This window comes from Corylus avellana, chromosome 1, assembly GCF_965113065.1.
Source record: "Corylus avellana chromosome 1, dhCorAvel1.hap1.2, whole genome shotgun sequence".
NCBI classification, from domain to species: Eukaryota; Viridiplantae; Streptophyta; class Magnoliopsida; order Fagales; family Betulaceae; genus Corylus; species Corylus avellana.
Window position 1 is genome coordinate 23,758,969 of NC_142490.1, and position 12,997 is coordinate 23,771,965.

At 43.7% G+C, this 12,997-nt stretch overlaps 1 protein-coding gene across 1 annotated transcript; it reads left to right on the forward strand.

The window, feature by feature from the left end:
* Positions 1–4,458: 4,458 nt before the first annotated feature.
* LOC148588142 (uncharacterized) lies at positions 4,459–8,614 on the forward strand. The gene is made up of 4 exons (XM_088514329.1): positions 4,459–5,175; positions 5,383–5,550; positions 5,773–6,451; positions 8,344–8,614. The coding sequence occupies exons 1-4, from the start codon at positions 4,485–4,487 to the stop codon at positions 8,612–8,614; spliced, it is 1,809 nt and encodes a 602-aa protein (XP_088370455.1). The 5' UTR covers positions 4,459–4,484.
* The last annotated feature ends 4,383 nt before the right edge of the window (positions 8,615–12,997 follow it).

Sequence of the window (12,997 nt, forward strand, 5' to 3'; positions counted from 1 at the left end):
ACTAGACTCCAAGTGACAGAATAGGAGATAAGGGGGCTGATCTTCCCTTGCTGTCTCGAAAGGTAAAGTTGTGTCTTTTAGGTCTGAGCATTGATTGTGGACGGAGTAGCAGCAATTCTTTGTCATCGAAGTTTCAAGTCGGAAATGCATGGCGGTGCGAGGTTGCCGCCAGCGGGGCGAGGTGAGGCCGATGTTGTCGCGGGCGAGACGAGAACGAGGTTGTTGCCAAAAATATAAGATGGTGCCATTTGTGCGGGCTTGCTGTCGCCTGAAGGTTTGCAAGGCCACTTATAAAATTGTCTAAAGCAGCGGCGGGAACAACTCAGCATAGATGGTTGCAGAAGGTTTTCCAGAGTTGGCGATCACGGTAGGCCTGGTTGGCGAACTCTGAAGATAGGGTCCGTGACTTCTGGCAGGGTCGAAACATGCTGTCAAAGTTAACTTTCGGATGACGGCAGCTGGTGTGCTCGGTATCTGAGTCTTTTGTATAAGCAGCTGGCGAATGATCCTTGGTGGCATCTAATCCAAGAGTTGAACCAGCTTCAACTCGCTTCCCTCAGGGAAAGATAGAAGTCCATAGGAGCCTCTTTCATGTGCACTAGGAATCCGATAGTCGAAAAAGACCTTATTCTTCTATCCAGGTAGGGAGTTTCTGATACTCGCGCACCGATCAAATCAAAAGATGAGCCTTCCACTGAGAGTTCTTCAATTGGGAGTGTTCAGTTGTGACCTAGGGAGGTCCAAGAATCCCAGAATCCCGGAGTCTAGTTGAAGAGAATGGAACTAGTGGCATTCTTGCTTCGTCGCGAGTGCGGCCTAGGGTCGGCGTTGCTGGCTGGTGGAGATCGGACCTCGCGGAGACTTTGCCGGGAGCTCGCACAGACCGGAGACACGGGATGTTGAGCACATGCTGGGTCGGCGACCGTTGGCTTGCTAGAGGATCCGCGGGGTCGTGACAGGATTACCAAGTTGCTAGGCCCGGTCTCGCCAACCTGCTGGCGTAACCGTGAACTTGTTGGTTGGCTAGTATGCTCGTCGGTGATGCTACAGACTTGTTGGGCGAGTTCGCGCGCTTGGCGGCAAGCGTGCCGGATGGGGCGCCTGCGGGCGAGGTCGAGGAGCTGGTTTGTCCTCGAGGTGAGGCGATGGTGTTGATGGTTTGCAGGAGGGACTACTAGCACTAGTGTTGCTGTGAACGTCGTGTCTTGGCTTGAGAGGACCGGCGGAAGTTATTAGGAAACTCTCTTTGGCGAGGGAGGACCTCGGCTTTTCCTGGAAAGCCAATGGTCTCTGCTACCGTAGGGGTGAGTGCCCATTGTTTGGCTGCCAACCTCTGCTTGGACTCCGCTGGCTAGCAGCTCGTATCTAGCTCTGTCTGTCATCGCATAAGCAGCTTCCTTGCAATGTGACAATGGAGGTTGTTGGTCGCAGTGATGGGGTCAGCGACTCCTCAAGGGTGCTGAGGTGGATCCAAGGCAGGTTCGGCGCTAGCTAAGACAGCCTTTTGAAGCCGCTGGCAACCGTCATAAACTCAGTTCTGGACATCACAGTGATTGGAGGCGTTTTGGTGTCGTTCGTCATTCGTAGGTTTAGCGGTCCTGAGATGAGGCTTGTGCGCTTTGTCTAGTGAACTCGAAGTAGGGTCCTTGTCGTCCTTGGTGGTTCAGATTTGCGCGATGTCTACGATTGGCGCTCTACCATGATGGGTTACTGGAGCTTTGCAAGATTGGGGACTTCCTGTATAAATCTAGAAACCGACAGGGAAACACATGCAGTAGCCTCACTACTTATTGCCATGAATATAGGACCTTGGTCCTAGTTAGCTTTTGAGCAAATAACATTCTTATGACTGAGAGAAATAAATAGGTATGCATCAAGTAAGTATGTGGAGAGAAGCTTACCTTAGCCGTGTGAGGCGAGACTCGTAATATGCTATGCTTGGGGTTGAAGCTCGGTAGCTGGCTCGGGTCGAGATTGCGATAGGATGCCGTGTCATATCAAGGAGGTGCCTAAGAGCAACCTTATGCAGCGAGCAAACTGGGCCTAGTTTGGAGTCGAAACAGGTCGCCTGACCTAGTCTTTCGCTGGGTTTGGTCGACAGATCTGGCCTTTGGCCTAATAGGTTAATGGACCTGGCCTATGGCGTAATGGGTCAAAAGACCTTGTCTCTGGCTAAATGGGTCAAAGGACCTAGCCTCTGGCGGGAGTAGGTCACCGTGCCATGGCAAGGGTATGCGCTTTGCGCAGTCTTATGCCATGAATGGATTAGGACCTGGCCTTGAGCTTATCCTACCATGACAAGGGTATGCGCTTGGTACAGTCTTATGCCATAGTAGGATGGGGCCCAAGCTCTAGGCTTGCTCCGAAAGGAACCCGAGGGTTCATAGCATTATTCTTACCTGTAATGACATAGAGGGAGACAAGATAGAAACCCTTGTTTAGATGCTCGATGCTCCGTAGATGCGTGGGCTTCTTTGTTCTAAGCGAGGGACCCCCTGTGGGTCGAATGTGGAATACATCGAAAGCCGAGCAGCCTTGACACTTGGTGTTTTCTATTAAGTAAGAACAACCTTGGCCCAATTGGGCTATCACTTCAATGGTGGAGTTGGGCCTCATGGGCGCATGTATTTCATGTGGAGGCTCAGAAGATACCAAAACAATATATGGCAGTTGCGCTGCTTGTTAGCTCAAGTATAATTGAATTATGATCCAATATCATTTAAAGTGTCACTATCTGACTATTGTAAGTGACTAGCATGTGTGTCCAGATTTATTGAGCAATTATGTATGCAAGGTAACTAATGAAAGCTTATAATAACCTGACGGTGATTCGCAGCTCGAGTTTTGGCACTAGAGGTGTGACTTTCTTATGATTGGTTCTAGCGACTGAGGTCAGAGATAGCCAGCTGAGGCCGCAATTGGAGGTTGAAAAACACAATTGGAAGGTCGGGGTCGATAATAAGACCGCGATAGGAGGTCGGGAGACCTTCCATCGAGGGTTGCCAAACCTTGCTTGAGGGCTGGAGGCCCTACGGCCTGAGACCCAGGTCGCTGATGGAAGAATGAAGCTGCGACCTGAAGTTGAGGTCGGCAATAAAATAATATGAAGTCCGCAACCTGAAATCGAGGTCTATAATAAGGTAAGAAACTATTTCGTGTGCTACCGAACCAGGGCCGGCTCAGGCCCTAGGCGAGTTAGGCCCTCGCCTAGGGCCCCCAATTTAATAAGGCCCAAAAAATTTTTTTTTGAGTTAAAAAAAAAATTAAAAAAAAAAAAAAAAATTTATTTTGGACCCAAAAAAAAAATTGAAGGCCCAAATTTTTTTTAGTAGGGCCTAAAAATTTTTTTATCAAAATTTAAGGCCTCGATTTAATAAGACCTCAATTAATAAGTTTATTATAAATTTTAAAAATAATTCAAAAAATAAATTAAAAAAAAAGACAACATTAAAGCCTTTTGACATCTAGAGCTGACGCTACAGTGCTGACGCTACAATACCCGACGCTACAGTGCCCTGACGCTACAGTACCCGACGCTACAGTACCCTATACATGCCTACAGCCTACCTCATTCATTCATCATCATGGCCATTGGCCTCTCTCTAGAGACTAGAAATTTTTGTTTTTGATAAAAATATAAACGTTAGAAGAAATAAAATATTATTATTTATTATTTATTTATTATTTAGCCATATAGGAAAAGCTAAAAGCCAAAAATATAAATTGCTGTCACTATGGGCATTTTAAATTTCAGTCTCTATATTTGCCACTTTACCTCTCCTCTTTGCTTGCTCTTTTCTGAGTTTTTCTTCTCTACCTATCTCATCATTTTCTTTTCCTCTCCGACTCCGAGTGACTAAGTCTTTTGTCCTATCTTCAAGAACTGCTTCATAATTCCTTTGCCAAATCAGGTTTTATTGTTCTATTTTTGTCATTTATTTTATTATAGTCATAATTTATTTTTGATAAATCGTGTTTGTTTAATTTGTTAGTATTCTTAATTAAACATGTCTACTAGAAAATATGCATCTGGATATGAAAAACTTAAAAAAAAAAGAAAAATAGATAAATTGATTGAATCTCAAAGAGGAGCTCTAAATAAATTTGTTATTAACAATAAACAAAATATTGAGGATAATTTAGGTGAAAAACTCATAAATGAACAAGAAACTCTTCAAAAAGAATTAGAAGATAATGAAAATGTTATTGATGTATCTAAATCTATTGCTACAAATATTTATGATCCAGGCCAATGGAAAAATATTGATGCAAAATTAAGGGATTTGTTAGTAGAAAATGGTCCAATAAGATACAATACTATAGATTTTCCTAAAGATGAGAACTCTAGGCATTTTTCTAATACATATTATATACGAAAATTATCAAATGGGGAGCAACATAATAGAAAATGGCTAGTTTATTCAAAAGATGTAGATAGAGTATTTTGTTTTTGTTGCAAGTTGTTTAATTCAAAACCTAATAGAATGCAACTAGCTAATGAAGGGACTAATGACTGGAAAAATCTTAGTGCTAAACTAAAAAGTCATGAAACAACCAATGAACATATTACTAACATGAATGATTGGATTGATTTAGAAATGAGATTGTTAAAAAATAAAACAATTGATAAAAATGTCCAAGAACAAATTAATAAAGAGAAAGATCATTGGAAAAAAGTATTATTGAGAATTATTGCTGTAGTAAAGAATCTTGGTAAGAATAATTTGGCATTTAGAGGACAAAATGAAAAAATTTACCAAGAAAATAATGGAAATTTTTTAAGTTTAATTGAAATGATTGCAGAATTTGATCCAGTAATGCAAGAGCATATTCGTCGTATTAAAGATGGGGAAATTCATAATCATTATCTTGGACATAATATACAAAATGAATTGATACATTTGTTAGCAACAGAAGTAAAAGGGAGTATTATTGAAAAAGTTAGAGAAGCAAAATATTTTTCAATTATACTTGATTGTACCCCAGATGCAAGTCATCAAGAACAAATGTCTCTCATTTTAAGATGTGTTAATATTTCAGAAAATCCAATAAAAGTAGAAGAACATTTTGTAGAATTTATAACAGTAGATGAAACTACTGGAGAAGGTCTTTTTATTGAAATGATTGGGTTAATCAAAAAACTTGAACTTAACATTAGTGATATACGAGGACAAGGCTATGATAATGGATCTAATATGAAGGGAAAAGAACGAGGGGTGCAAAAAAGACTACTAGATATAAATCCTAAAGCATTTTACACTCCTTGTGGTTGTCATAGTCTTAATCTTGTACTATGTGATATTGCTAATTCATGCCCTAAAGCTATATCTTTTTTTGGAATTGTACAACGTATATATACTTTGTTTTCGTCATCTACAAAACGATGGAAAATATTACTAGATAATGTGCCAAGTTTAACTCTTAAGCCATTATCACAAACACGTTGGGAAAGTCGGATTGAAAGTATAAAAGCAATAAAATTTCAAACTCCACAAATAAGAGAGGCTTTGCTACAATTAGCAAAAACAAGTGAAGATCCTAAAACAAAAAGTGAAGCTAATTGTTTAGCAACCTATGAGATTGAAAGTTTTGAATTCTTATTGAGTATGACTATTTGGTATGATATTTTATTTGCTGTTAATACTGTTAGTAAAAATTTACAATCGAAAGACATGCATATTGATGTTGCTATAGATCAATTAGAAGGTCTTATTTCCTATTTTAAAACTTATAGAGAAACTGGATTTACATCGGCTATGATTTCATCTAAAGAGATTGCAACCATAATGGAAATAGAACATGTTTTTCGTGAAAAACGTGTAATTCGTAGAAAGAAACAGTTTGATGAGAATGCTAATGACGAGACAACACAAACTGCTGAAGAATCTTTTAGAATTGATTACTTCTTATATATAGTAGATCAAGCTATTTCTTCAATTCAAAGTAGGTTTGAACAATTTCAAATATACGAAAATATTTTTGGTTTTTTATTTAATTTTAAGAAATTAAAATCACTAGATGATGATAGTTTGCAAAATAAATGTCTTAATCTAGAATCTTTCCTAAAACATGATCTTGATGGTTTAGATTTATTTTCAGAACTAAAAGTTTTAAAAGAAATTTTACAAATAGAAGAAAGTGCTCCAATTGACATATTAAATTATATAAAAAGACTTGATTCTTTTCCAAATGCATGTATCGCTTATAGAATTTTATTGATAATACCTGTTACAGTTGCTTCTGCAGAAAGAAGTTTTTCAAAATTAAAATTGATAAAATCCTACCTAAGATCAACAATGTCACAAGAGAGATTAAATGGCTTAGCCATATTATCAATTGAAAAAAAGATATTAGAAAATCTTGAATATAAAAATTTAATCAGAAATTTTGCATCTCAAAAAGCGAGTAGAAGAATTTTTAAATATATATATATATATATATATATATATATGTGTGTGTGTGTGTTACTTTAAAAATAAAAAATAAAAAAAAAAAAAATTTGTTACTTAAAAAAAAAAAAAAAATTTAGGCCCAATTTCAAAGTTTTGCCTAAGGCCCCAAAATATGTTGAGCCGGCCCTGTACCGAACCAATTGCGAGACCAACACTGGTCTATCCCATTTTTCACTGTGAGTCACGAGAAGTTGTCTTAGATGGCTGTTAGGAACAAATTACTTGCAATAGAGATCTTTATCCGTATGCGCAAGCGCGGGTGGCAGTTGCGAGAGTATTACGGCGGGTAAGAGACCCGCGTACTTCTCTAAGGTACTACTCCATTCTATCGTTCATTTCTGATCATTGTAGCTTGGCAATCGGGAGGGCACTACTTGGTGCTCGGAGACTGAGCCTTGGAAGCTGAACTCCTTGGGAGTGATAATTATTTTTGTCGGAACCTTGGGGCTAGAATTTGGCAATCATTGTCCTAGGAGCTCTTCGGGATAGTGGACTTGCCCTCTTGGTCGCTGCTTTTGACTAGGATAATGCAGCTCAGAAAGGCATTCCGCTAAGGAGGTGTTGCTTGTTGTTCGAAAGAAGACCGATTGTGTAGAGAGCAGCCATACAAAGAAACCCAGGGACATCAATGATTTGATTTCCTTATCTTCATGCGAGACGCCACTCGTTCTAGTAAGATGATGGTATGAGGGTTATACAGCTACCCCCGAAATTTTTGGCTATCACAAGAAGCAACTCGGAGGCCTGGCGGTCGTCAAAGCGATGTCATCGACCCTTTATCCCTGTTGTCTTGGTCCTTGGACAAAAATAGGAAAAGGAGATCCGCTCCTAGATCTTTTTTTCTTTCTCGTTAACCCATCTAGGCTTTAGTGCAGCCAAGTGCCATGCCACTCGAGCGTAGGCGTTTCCATCACTGTGAGCACGTCTCCTTCCGCACTCATATGGTCACCCAATGTGATATATATATATATATATATCTTTTATTCATGCACTGTAGGAGGTGCGTGAGTCACTAGGCATCACAAGTATTTTAAAGCTCTGCATGTGAATTGCATGTCAGACAAAAGACACCCCCTTTTTTTATCAAAGCATCCTACTATATGGGGTATGCCAAAAGATGAACGTGGCACTCTATTCACATGAATTTGCCATCAAGGTATAGTATATATGCAAAATTATAGGGCATGCACCCATCATTTTTAGAAGTAATGAGAATAAGACAAAGAAGGCATGTGAGCTCATCTTATGTAATAGGCCGGGGTAGTCATTGAATGGGCGTCTGATACGCGCATATATGCAATTGTGAGAGGTACGAAAGGGTGATCGCACGGATGCAAGTCCAGAGACCGCTAAGGTGAGGGTTAATGACCACCTGCGATCGAGCTGTTTACTGCACATCGTGACAACACACAAGCCCTTGGGGCTCTTTGGATTATTCTTCGAATGAAATGTCATATACTACGGAAATCAATAAGGTGGGGAGCTCTCCTTACCCGAGCAATATACTAGAATTTATGCATACACGAATATATACACATTCTTTAGCAACAATTGTTGACGCAGATAAATACAAAGAAAAATGAGGATAATAAACCAAAGAATGCTAATCGGTAACACGGGTTCTTATCTCATAGGTGGCACTGCGGGAAGGCCCATGTCCGTTAGTTGCCTAGCTAGCGGACGGACTGTGTCATCCTTTTTTTTTTTGTTATCCTGCAAGAGATGAGACGAGCAAAAAACCCAGCTATGCGAGGCTTTCTTTCGTTAGATGTGACTTAACCATGAGTTTAAAGAGGTAAACGGATATTATTAAGACAGTTCGAAGTGAACCTTCTAGCACCTGTGCCTTACCGGTATATCCAGGGCCAGGCTTATGACCTGACTCTTGCAGGTGTATCTGCCAATTTCAGAAAGCTGAGGAGGCTGCTGTAGAGTTCGCCACTGGAGGACAGGGCAGCCGCGCTTCCCACTTTTGCGGTGAGTCGCGGCTTCGGAGGTTCGCAGAGAATAGGGGAGAAGAGCTGGCGAGGGTCGGCGACCCTGAGTTGGGAGCCGGCGACCACTGTAGAATGCCTGAGCTTTCTTCTACTGTATCCTTCTTACTTCATCCCTCACATACTGATACTTGGTGGGCAGTGCGTCTTTTTCGTTCACTAAATTAGAAACATCAAGGCCATCCTAGTGGAATAGCATTGTTCCTTCCAGAAACTTGTCGACAATTAGCTTCGCATGTGTTTTCACATGCAGTAATGATTGTGACGTCCTCTTGACTCGAGTACATGCGTTCTTTGGCACACTTCAAGACCCCTTCACAGCTACTCACGCTGGCGCACGCCACCACAATGATGAGAGAGAACGACAATGAGGGTTGACATATTTTGTTCAAGGTGGGCGCAGCGCATCGAGGTTGAGCGCCGGTTCTGGTGAGGCTAAGTGGAGGCGAACCTTGGGCGAGGCGGCGAGACGAGCGGGTTGAGACCGGGTCTCGTGGGGAGCTGGTTCGCTGCATGAAGCTAGGTGAGGCCGGCGAGGCGGGTCCGGCGACGCGAGGTTCGCGCACCCTTGGAGGGCGAGACCCATCCTGCGAGGTGGGTCCAGCGACTTGACCATAGGCGAGGGCGAAACCCATCCGGTGGGGGCGAGACCCATTCGGTGAGGGCGGGACCCACCCGGCGAGGTGGGTCCAGCGACGGCGCGGACCCGCTGGTCCGTTAACCAAATTATAGGCCAACTGGTTTTGCGAGCTCGCTCCTCCCGGGCTGGTGAAACCTCGAGCTGCCGGGTGAGACTTGTAGAATGCATGAAGTCCACGTGCTCAAGGAGGTCCAGCTAGGCCGTGGAGGTCATGAGTCTGCGAGTCATGGAGGAAGCGGACTGGCGCGACATGGAGGTCGCGGGCTGTGCCAGGTTTGGCGAGGCGAGGCGGGCTCGCTGGCAAAGCCGGGTTTTGCCGACGAAGGCGAGACTTGAGGCGACCTTGATGGCATGGAGTGGCGAGCTTGGACTCGTGAGGTCCGGCGACGGCGAGCTTGGGCTCGCGAGGTGCCAGTTCGCGGGCAAGGCGTGGCCAGAGTGCTGGTTCACCGGCGAAGCGCAACGATCTTGGAATGTTGGTTGACGGGGTCGCTGTTCGCTGGCTCGGACGTCATGGGGGAGGTTGGCAAGCCACTCATGAAGCATTCAGACTCGTTTGGGAGAGCTCACGCTTGAGGGGGTGCAACTGAGCGAAGGGATCTGCATGGATTTTTCAGAAAAGAACCCTTTTCTCCAAGGTTGGAGAAGATGTCAATAACTATGGCACAATAGTAAATTTGAGTTTATTAAATGTCACGAGAAGAGCCAGCCATCATGCTTTTCCCATATTTCACGGAAATATTAGTAAAATAATCCAAGTTAAGGAAATGGACTTATCTTGTCTTAGTTTTCCTTTGTTGGGGGCGGTGACTTGACCGACGAGAGCTAATGAGCTGCAGGTATCGGCGAACCTTTTGGCGAAGTCACCGTGACTCCGAAGCTGGTTGGACGAGCTGTCGTGCAAGGTCCGATGGAGGCGAACCCCAAGTTGAGAATCTCATTTTGGCAAACTTCAGGTCGGGTTTGGCGGGACCTACAGTCCGGCGAACTTGGGTTGGAGTCGCATGCGGGACGCTAGCTAAACCAGCGGTCCGCTAGAGGAACAGAAGGTTCACTGGTGGGATAGGTGGTAGCGGGTTAGCGAGACCTGGATATCGCTGGCGAGTTGCGGCGAGGCGAGGCTCTGCGGGCGAAGCTTGGGAGCTGGGTCGCCGGCGAGCGATGCGTGGGCTTGTCGAGGTTCTTGCGCGGGACGAGGCCAAACTGCGAGTGTGAGGCTGATGGTCTCCAGTGAGGCCTGGGTCGCAGATGAGGCGATGCGAGGCCGGGACTCGCGGCGGACGTCGATTCGCTGGTCTGGCGAGGCCGGGGATCGCGGGGAGCTGGTTTGCTGCATGAGGCGAGGTGAGGTCGGCGAGGGTGAGGTTGCTGCGAGGCGGGTCCCCAGCGAGACGGGCTCGCTTGAGATGAGGTCGCCGGCGAGGTGAGGCGCGAGGCCGGCGGTGGCGTGGCGCTACCGGCGATGACGAGGCGACACTGGCGAGGGCCAGGCATTTGGTGCGGCGAAGCTTGGGCATGCGAGGCCTGGGCTCGCCCGGTCTCTAGAGGGAGTTCGCCGGAGCGAGGCCGGGACTCGCGGGGGACGTCTATTCGCTGGTCTGGCGAGGCCGGGGATCGCGGGGAGCTGGTTTGCTGCATGAGGCGAGGTGAGGTCGGCGAGGGTGAGGTTGCTGCGAGGCGGGTCCCCAGCGAGACGGGCTCGCTTGAGATGAGGTCGCCGGCGAGGTGAGGCGCGAGGCCGGGGGTGGCGTGGCGCGACCGGCGATGACGAGGCGACACTGGCGAGGGCCAGGCATTTGGTGCGGCGAAGCTTGGGCATGCGAGGCCTGGGCTCGCCCGGTCTCTAGAGGGAGTTCGCCGGAGCGAGGCGAGGTCGAGGTGCTAGGCCAGTGAGGCGGGGTGAGGCTGCGGCATTCTTGTCGCGAGGCGAGGTCTGGATATCGCGGCGAGGTGGCGGGCTCGGTGCGAAGGCGAGACAGGGGGCTCCCTGGCGGGATGGGCTCGCTGGCGAGGTTGGCTCACTGGCGAGGCAGACTCGCTGGCGAGGTTGGCTCCCTGGCGAGGTGGACTCGCTGGCGAGGCAGATTCGCGGCGAGCTCGAGGGTCGCTGGCGAGGCTGCGGCATGCTGGACGCGGGCGAAGCCAGTCTGGCGAGGTGTGGCAAGCGAGGTGACCTGGGGCGATGGCTGCGGAGGTGCTGCAGGTCACAGAGTCCGCTTGGGGTGGCCCTTAGCTTGTGCGCCAACTCCATCATTTCCGTTGTTGGGTGGGCGACTGTACATTGCAACTTCGAAACCATGAGTATTTGGACGCACAGAATGGGTTAGTGGTTCGGAGGCTCACTGTTCTAATTAAGACCATCAATTAGACATTCTTACTTGATTCTTTGCTTCTCTTTATTTATTATTATTATTATTATTATTTTTTTTTTCATTTGATTTTTGTATCCAATTGAAACATTTGCTGATCGACTCAATTTCTTCCATTTATCGGGTTGCCATTTCACACCATTTTTTTTTTTATTTATTTATTTTTTTTTCTTTTTTATTCCTTGAGAAGAAAAATGATCACCTCAAACATCGTAGCAATAGAGGCGGATATAAACCAATGAAATAATACAGAGGAAGAGACAGAAATACAGAAAAGATTATACATGACAGTAATTCTACAAAAAAGATTATAATTTATACCGACCCCTTTTCCCTTTTGGTAAATGAACTACGTACGTATTTGTTGTGCTTAATTCCAAAATGCCACAGACATGGCTATGAAGGATGAATTTCTACCTTGGTTTATCGAAAACACAAATTTCCTATGCCACCAAACTATGACAAAAATTGGGTTTATGACAATAAACAAAATGATTGCTTTTTTCTTTTTTTTGTCTTTTATTTTTTTTACATGCGCCTTTATTACTACCTAATTTTCTTTGTCTCCAATTTTTTTTTTTTTTTTTGGCGAGTTTAGTCATCTATTGCAAGCCTAATCACTGTTACACAGTCCTTGAAAGTTTTTCTCTTTCCTATATATATATATATATATATATATATATATATATATTGAATCCATTAATTAGTTACCTAAAAAACAAGATAACACTTAACTTGTCATAAGATGTATTATTCTATTCAAGTATGAACAAATGTATAATTGTATAAGTTTACCGGTAGAAATTTAATGAAACTAGCTAGTGCATGACAATTAGTTTTTATTTCAAGTAAATTCTCAACTGATAGGTTATGAATCGCAGTTACTTTTTATTCGTGCATGACAATTAGTATTTATTTCATCTCGATGACAAGTTTAAAGATGATCCCGCTTGTCTACTCCCCGAACACCTTCCTTTCAACAAACAAATCCTCTAGATGTTACTTTTTCATTCAACTTACTGTTATTTATAAATTTTTTTCTCACTCCAAACCCCATTTGCTTTCCTTAATTTTCCCAATGCTTTCATGCATCTTCCAGAGTATTAAATTCCATATCAAGTTGAGGTGTCCAATCCATTTGAGTATTCATATTTTGAGGGGAATCACCTGTAATGCTATCCATATTTTTTTGGGTATAAAACTATATTTCTGTCATCAACAAACAAAAAATAAAATTATACAAGTCAATAAAAGACATTACTTTATACAAGGATATATATATATATATATATACACGTACATTAGGACTTGACTGGCTCTTAAGTTTAGGTTTAGTTTGGTTTTTTTTTTTTTTTAATCGGCTCTTACATGCACTTAGGTTTAGATTAAAGTGTGCTCTTTTAAAAACAAAACAAAACAAAAATAAAAAGGAACGATCCAAACACAGACAATAAATAACAAATAGCAATAAAACAACCCCAAACCCATATAGCAAACCCACTAAAAGATCCAAATAAACAATAAAAATGGACAAATTACTCA

Coding starts and splice junctions, on each gene's coding strand:
- LOC148588142 (XM_088514329.1), top strand. CDS start 4,485: ATGCAACTAGCTAATGAAGGGACTAATGACTGGAAAAATCTTAGTGCT. Junction 5,551..5,772: donor TGAAGATCCTAAAACAAAAA/GTGAAGCTAATT, acceptor TTTCATCTAAAG/AGATTGCAACCATAATGGAA. Junction 6,452..8,343: donor ATATATATATATATATATAT/GTGTGTGTGTGT, acceptor TGACTCTTGCAG/GTGTATCTGCCAATTTCAGA.